Source organism: Peromyscus californicus, unplaced genomic scaffold (genome assembly GCF_007827085.1).
Source record: "Peromyscus californicus insignis strain IS unplaced genomic scaffold, ASM782708v3 Scaffold_16__1_contigs__length_79575227, whole genome shotgun sequence".
Classification (NCBI taxonomy): Eukaryota; Metazoa; Chordata; class Mammalia; order Rodentia; family Cricetidae; genus Peromyscus; species Peromyscus californicus.
In genome coordinates this window covers 41620936-41628456 of record NW_026294458.1, presented here as the reverse complement: position 1 = coordinate 41628456, position 7521 = coordinate 41620936, and the positions used below count along the sequence as shown (strand labels likewise).

The 7521-nt window shown below is 35.0% G+C and overlaps 1 protein-coding gene across 1 annotated transcript; it reads left to right on the top strand.

Annotated features, from left to right (window-relative positions):
- Positions 1-4728: 4728 nt before the first annotated feature.
- LOC128111524 (olfactory receptor 5K3-like) lies at positions 4729-5655 on the top strand. The gene has a single exon (XM_052739770.1). The coding sequence runs from the start codon at positions 4729-4731 to the stop codon at positions 5653-5655; it is 927 nt and encodes a 308-aa protein (XP_052595730.1).
- The last annotated feature ends 1866 nt before the right edge of the window (positions 5656-7521 follow it).

Here is a 7521-nt window from a genome sequence, read left to right as displayed (position 1 = left end):
AGCAGGCAAACATGAAATCCTTTAGTTCGGCGTCAGGCACCTGAATTATATGATAGAATCATGTAGGCTTTAGTGGGCTTGAGTAACCCTGTTGCTCCAGTTCCACTGCCTGCAGAACACACAGCCTCTCTCTTAGATAAGTTTCATTTCATGTGTGCTGCTTTCTACAGTGGATGTCCCATGATCCTGGAACTTCCAACATCCTCAGGTATAAATTGGTGCTCAGTTTTCATCTTCAGAGTTTCCAAAAATGGCCTCTCAAGGATCACTGCAGGGACTCTGGCTCTGCAACACATTGTCTGGCCAAAACAACTCTCTGAAACTAATGGATAAACACCTCGGCCGTCATAAGATTTGAATCTTTCTTGCCTGCAAATCACCACCATGTGGATGACTCTGTCTAGTGTGGTACCAGTACAAGGGTACATCTGTTTGCTGGCTTTGAAGAAAGACATGATTAGACAATTGTTTTAGAGCTGGGGATTCTTTCAGTAGTATTTTCAGTTTAGGCTCTCTCTCTCTCTCTCTCTCTCTCTCTCTCTCTCTCTCTCTCTCTCTCTCTCTCTCAATAAGTCATTCCAAAGCCTGAATATTAGACTGCCTAAAATTTCCACTAAACAAGTTATTTTATTGTTTTAAGTCAGTCTCTCATAAGTTCTTAAGACATGAGCAGGATGCAAACAAGTTCTTGCTAGAATGCAGTACCAATGACCTCAGCACAATGCCTAACAGAATCCACTCCCCACATCTGAAACCTCATGAGATGACATGAAAAAAAATGTAAGAAGTGGAACAGTGTTGTAGAATAACATGGACATTTCCCTCTTGAACTTGCAGAATCTATCATTACCTATACAAGATCTACAAAAGATTGGGTGGGAAGAGGGTTTCATGGGAACCCACACTTTCTTAAGGATTTGCAAGCAGTAAATACTTGCAAGGGGAGGGAAAGACAATTTCTTCAGTAGTGTGCCCACTGGTAAGGTGAGCATGTAAATGTATACAACCCCTCACAAATGTTCCTGTAAGCAATCCCAACTCATTGGGTCATGAAAACGGGGAGAAGGCATGAAAGTCAAACAGGTACCAGATAGGAAAAGGACATGGATCTGTCAGAGTGAGATGGAATTTGGGAGTAATGTGATCAAAATACATCATCTCCTGATTCACACAGCATTGTAGCAAAAAAAAAAAAATATTTAAAATACTTTCACAATTAGATTAAAATATTTCAAGATATTGGGTGGGAAAATGAAAGTATTGTGGTGGATGCTAATAAGTATTTTTTTATAATAAAGGAAAATGAAATGAAATTATATGTTCAACTAAGGAAATTGAGCTAAAATAGTAGTACAAAGCTGATTACATGAAAAGATAGTCTTAGTTTAACTCATTGATATGGATTCTCACTATATTGGTGAGGTAAACAATGATTTCACTTTTCTAAGGGAGTATAGGAAATAAGATGGAAAAGATATATAAAAATGCTAAGAGTAATATTTAGGTAGCCATCAGAATGTAAATCTTAATTTTCTGTTAATACATTTATGCTTTATGTGTTTCCTCATGGTTTGTTTTCCTATGAATACTTGATAATGATGATTTTATAGTAAAAAAATATTTTTGAAAAATTAATATATTCAATGAACAGTAGATATTGGATTTATTTGTTCTGTCCAGAAATTTACATTCACTGTATTTTTTTTTTCAATATCAGATTCAGGTAGGTGATTCACGTGTATAGACCAGTAATGGCATGCTACATCACCCAAACTTTCCATCCTTCTTTGGTAGTCAGGTTTGTTCACTGTGTGAGACAGTGTGTTATGCACGTGATAAATTATGGACTGCATCATTTCCCAAAATGTGGGTTGGGCATGGCCAATTGGAGCCATTTCATTTCATCCAGATGTGCTTTGATCCCTGGTCCTGGGCAGCAAGAACTGTATGAAGTGATAGTGTGGTTGAATAACGAGGTATATACTGAGTCAGTAAATTCTAGGTACACCTACACCAGTGAAATTGAGACTTACTAGGAGAACAAAAAGGTGAGGAATGTGTGCTAAGTAATGAGAGATGGGAAGACAAGAAAATGTGCAGTGACTGGGATACTTTTTTAATAATCAATTAATCTTCTTTCCCTTTATTCTGTTCTGTTTAAGAAATACAGACAGGTGTAAGTTCAAGGGGTGGATGACTCCTCAGACACAGCATCTTCCAGAAACAATAGGATTGGTGCACATGTGAGCTCACAGGGTGTTGCATGGCTGCAGGCAGAAGATCTGCACAGGCTCAAACCAGACAAAATCCCCAGACTGAGAAGGGGACGGGAACGCCATGTCCCACTCCTAACCGAGAATCTCCTTGCAGTTAATACCTGCTGGGAAGAAAAAAAAATCAGTTCTCTCTAATGGAGGTCATTTTTACATTACACATACTGTTTGATATTTTATGCATACATTTGTGAAATAAATTATAAAAATCAAGTCAGTTAGTCACAAATCAACAATATTATCTTCAAACAAACTTGGCCAAAAGTTCTTTGCTTTGACACCCATAACTCACACGATATTGTTAAGTGCTACCAAGTGGTTTGTAGGGTTTAAGGGATAATATCTCAGGGGAATGGTCTGCAGTACAAGGAAACTCCTTTAGGAATTTTTCAAACCCTTTAACTGTGCTGTGTGGTGGACATAAGTAGCACAGATCTTAGATCATCTCTGAATTTTGTTTCTCTGAACACAACAAGATACTGACTTAGCCATAAATTCTCAGACCTCCAACATAATGCCAGGGCTTCAACTATGAAAAACTCCTAGGTGTTCAAGGTAAGAGAGATATTCTAACACTTTTACTAAAGGTTTTTTTTTTATAATAAAAACAGACTTACTCTTCTGAAATCTTATCATCTTTATGTTCTAGATTTCAACTCCTCCATAATAGTCTTAGCTCTTCACATACCTGACTGGTATCTGAAAGAAGAATGAGGCCTAGAACAATAATTAATCTACTTTCCAATAGGATAACTTCAGCTTCTACAGGAAAAAAATCACAAAAATTGTCTGTAATAACACAGGCACATACATTTAAAGCTATTTCTGCTTCACTTAACTAGATGAGTTGTCTTTAATTATTACAACAATGAAATTTCTCAATTCCCTCTTGGTGTTTTGGTTAGGGAAAAATAAACCTATTTTGACCATCAAGTTTGTATGAGTAGTCAATAAGTTCAATTGAAACAGAATCTTAAAGCAAAACAAAATTTATTTTCTGAACTTCTGTGAGAATTTATTTTTTTTCTAAGTATTAAAAATGAAGTTTAATGATAAGTTCGTTTTATTAGCTTATTTGCCAGAATTTAAAAAACTATATGTTTTGAGGAAAAAGGAAGAAATTTAAAGGGACATACCTATTTCTTATAAAAGTAGATTTTTCAACTTTCCATTTAGACTCTTTTTAAGGCAATGATTATATATGCAAAGTAGAGTTCACTCAAGATTATGATAAGAATACAATAACAAGGTCTCCGATCCCAGGATTTGTATCTAGGATTGGAATTACATCTGCTTTCTCCCACTGCCTATTATATTTCATTTCACAGATGTATGTAATAACTAACCTCTAGAATGTTAATAATTTAGTCAGAAAAAAATTCAGATATATTTACAAAACTAAAATAGTGAAGATTATGTACCAGATACGGGGGATTTAATTGAACAATGGTGATATGTCAAATAATACAGAAAATGAAATTACTTAGGTCTATTAAACTAAATTAATCTTTTTGCTAGTGTTGCTTGTGAAAGGTAACTTACCAAAGAAGAAGAAGGAGAAGCAGAAAATATCTGGGAAAAAAACACAACTTGAATAATGCCATAGGCAGAGTTATTGTTTAAGATAATAAACAAGACTGATAATTTAGGAATATTTATTGCTTCAATCTAAGGTGATTTTATTGCCCCACAGGCCTTAGTCTCTTGTGATATTTTTGCCATCTCTAATACATATTAATTTAACATTGGCTTATTTCTTATTGATGAATATTTTACTATTTACTTATTCTGACACAAATCCTCATGCATTCAGGCTAGACTTCACTTACTACATGGCCAAGAATGACCTTGAACTTCCTATTCCCTACTTCCAGGTCTGAGGTGCTGCAATGACAGGCATACAACATGATGCCTTTTTGGTGAGGCATTGAGGGTAAATCCACAGCTTCATGCACAGTAAACACTAATTCTATCAACTGAGCTATATCACATACTTCCATGATCCTTTTTAAAGATTCTTTCCTCTAAAACAACATAAAATAACACCATTCTCATATTGCATGGTAATTGATATAAATGTATTTTAAGGAACTCAAAAAATGAACAATGGAATTATTTTAGAACAATGGACAAAATCTAGGTACACTAGCATTGCCTGATATCTTTCTACACAAGCAGAAAGAAAATCATTTTCTACTTTAAGAACTCACCAGGATAATTAAAGCATTCCTGTAAATTTCAAAAATTGACTCTTTAGGAATACAAAACACAAAAGTACAGGAGCTATATTACAGAGACAGCAAGTGATGTTTGTAGAAGAAATTATTCTCCTGTACAAATTTGTTATTATTATTATTATTATTATTATTATTATTATTATTATTATTATTTGGAAAATGATAAGCACACACTTGCAATCTTACGCTTTTCTCACTTTTCAACAGAGTAGCTGAAGATGACTGAGAACAACTACTCCTTGACAACAGAGTTCATCCTGGTGGGATTCTCAGATCACCCAGACCTGAAGACCCTTCTATTCCTGGTGTTCTTTGCCATCTATCTGGTGACCATGGTGGGGAATCTTGGACTGGTGGCCTTGATCTACATGGAACGCCGTCTTCACACACCCATGTACATCTTTCTAGGCAATCTGGCTCTCATGGATTCCTGCTGCTCCTGTGCCATCACTCCCAAGATGCTAGAGAATTTCTTTTCTGTGGACAGAAGCATTTCTCTCTATGAATGCATGGCACAGTTCTATTTTCTCTGTCTGGCTGAAACTGCAGACTGCTTCCTTCTGGCAGCAATGGCCTATGATCGTTATGTGGCCATATGCAACCCACTACAGTACCACACCATGATGTCCAAGAAGCTCTGCCTTCAGATGACCACAGGAGCCTATGTAGCAGGAAACCTACATTCCATGATACACATAGGGTTCATGTTCAGGTTAACTTTCTGTAGATCTCATGTGATCAAACACTTTTTTTGTGATGTCCTTCCATTATATAGACTCTCGTGTGCTGACCCCTATATCAATGAATTGATGATACTCATCTTTTCAGGATCAGTTCAAGTCTTTTCCATTACTATAGTCCTGATATCTTATTTCTGTATCCTTTTTACTATATTCACAATGAAGTCCAAAGAGGGAAGAAGCAAGGCCTTATCTACTTGTGCTTCTCACTTTCTGTCTGTGTCAATTTTTTATGGTTCTCTTCTCTACATGTATATTCGACCAAGTTCATTTAATAAAGGAGATGAAGATATACCTGTTGCTATTTTTTATACTCTAGTAATTCCTTTATTAAACCCTTTTATTTATAGTCTGAGAAATAAGGAAGTAATAAATGTGATTAAAAGAACCATGAAGAAGAGATGATTTTGTAACATTGTGAAACAAGTGTCTTCTCCCTCAGAGAATTTATTTTGATCTAGATATTGCAATTCTACAAAACTATAGGTACAGGGAAGTCGAAAATGACACAAAGAATAAATGTTAATTAATTCAAATGTTAATTTGATTCAAACATTATTTTGAAAATAAATACTCTGCTAAAATTTACTTCTAATATCTAAGGAACTGGGACCAATTTGAATTGTTAGGATTTTTCATGAATGTGACAGTTTTCAAAATATCCAATAGAATTATAGGATCAAATTTAGTATATATAATGTAATCTTCTCTGTTATCAAATTCTTGATCCCAAAACATAATCAGCACAAATCTCAGGAAAATTTCAAGTTCCCCAATATGAGTCATTTTTTCAATAACACCATTGTTGGGCATTAGCTTCATAATTGTATGTGATGTTTTTTCATCTGACTTTAGATATTTAAGATACTATGCATGAACATTCATTTATACAGAGTGCATGGTCTCTCAGTAAGAGCATTTCATATTTGGTATGTACAATTTTACTCTCAATCTATGAAGTAGACTATTTGTATTCTGGGGAACTGCTAACATGTGGTTTAAAATGATGCTCTTGATAATAAAATTCCTAAGAAATTTATTTTTGTGTGATTCTTTATTTGTTCATCAATATGACATTCACTTATTTCACATAATCATTAACAAATGTTTTCTGCTGTGATCACTGATTTTTTTGTTTCAACGATTAAGACATCAAAATCTTGCACCAAAAATTCGTATGTTCATTGCATTTGTACAACACAGTGATATCATGTTCAAGTAATTTATAAGGTAGGAAATTAGTGGGTTGATGTAAACCACAGTATTTAGTTATCACACAATGTTGCAAATATAATACAAAATAGCTTCCTGTAAACATCACATCTGCCAGGCATTATGTGAAGCTTTTCATATACCAAAGCCCAAGTAATTACTTATTTTTTGGTGTTTTTCTGGAATAAAAACATATACTTGGAAATATTGAATAGCTTGTTCAATCTCATCCCAGCAAGCACAATACAACTGGGATCGGAGTTAATACTATGCTTTCCCCATGTGCTTGAGTCTCAGCAAATCGAGGTCACATACCTCTAATGATTAGTTATTACATCATGTCAGAATTAATCCGTACCTTAAATGTGAAAAACGATCATGTTTTCAATGCACAGTCTGTGTTTATGGAAATGAGTGTGCCAATGGGAGGAAGATTGGGGGAAACTGGAATAATGCTAACAAAAGATCAAACATTGGAGAGGTTTGGGACACAGAGTAGAAGTGGTACAGGTTACTGAGATCCTTCAGTGGTGCCCTCTGGATCTAAACTCAAATAGAAGCATCAGTTATGGAGTCTTCCTAGAAACAGGGTAAGATGATTGTATCTCTCAAGGAATTGATCTGACAGTGGATTTAATTGGAAAGAAATTGGAATGAGACAAACTTTAAGAATTCCCTTATTGGGAGATGAGAGTGGAACTTGACAGGAGCCAAACCAAGGAGAGGAATACCTCCAAGATAAATAGCATGTTAGAGAAAAGTAAATCAAATTTTGCCATTGTAGAACAATGAAATGAAGTCTCCTGCCTATTCCTGTCTAAGTCTGCCAACACTGTATTCTCAAAAGAGTGCCCTGCATATTTGAACACGTATGTATGTCATTTCATTAGGGTCAGTGATCCATGAGGTAGTTTCAGAAGTTTCTCTGAAATGGGCTTACTCCATTTTTAAAGAGATCCACAGAAAATTAATCTTAAGGGCTGGACACATCCATGTTTTGTTCTGTTTTGCTTTAATTTCATGAAGTCCTGTTTGTCAATTAATGACATTATTTCCTTT

Bases quoted from the DNA above. Each gene is read 5' to 3' on its own strand.
- LOC128111524 (XM_052739770.1), top strand. From the start codon at position 4,729: ATGACTGAGAACAACTACTCCTTGACAACAGAGTTCATCCTGGTGGGA.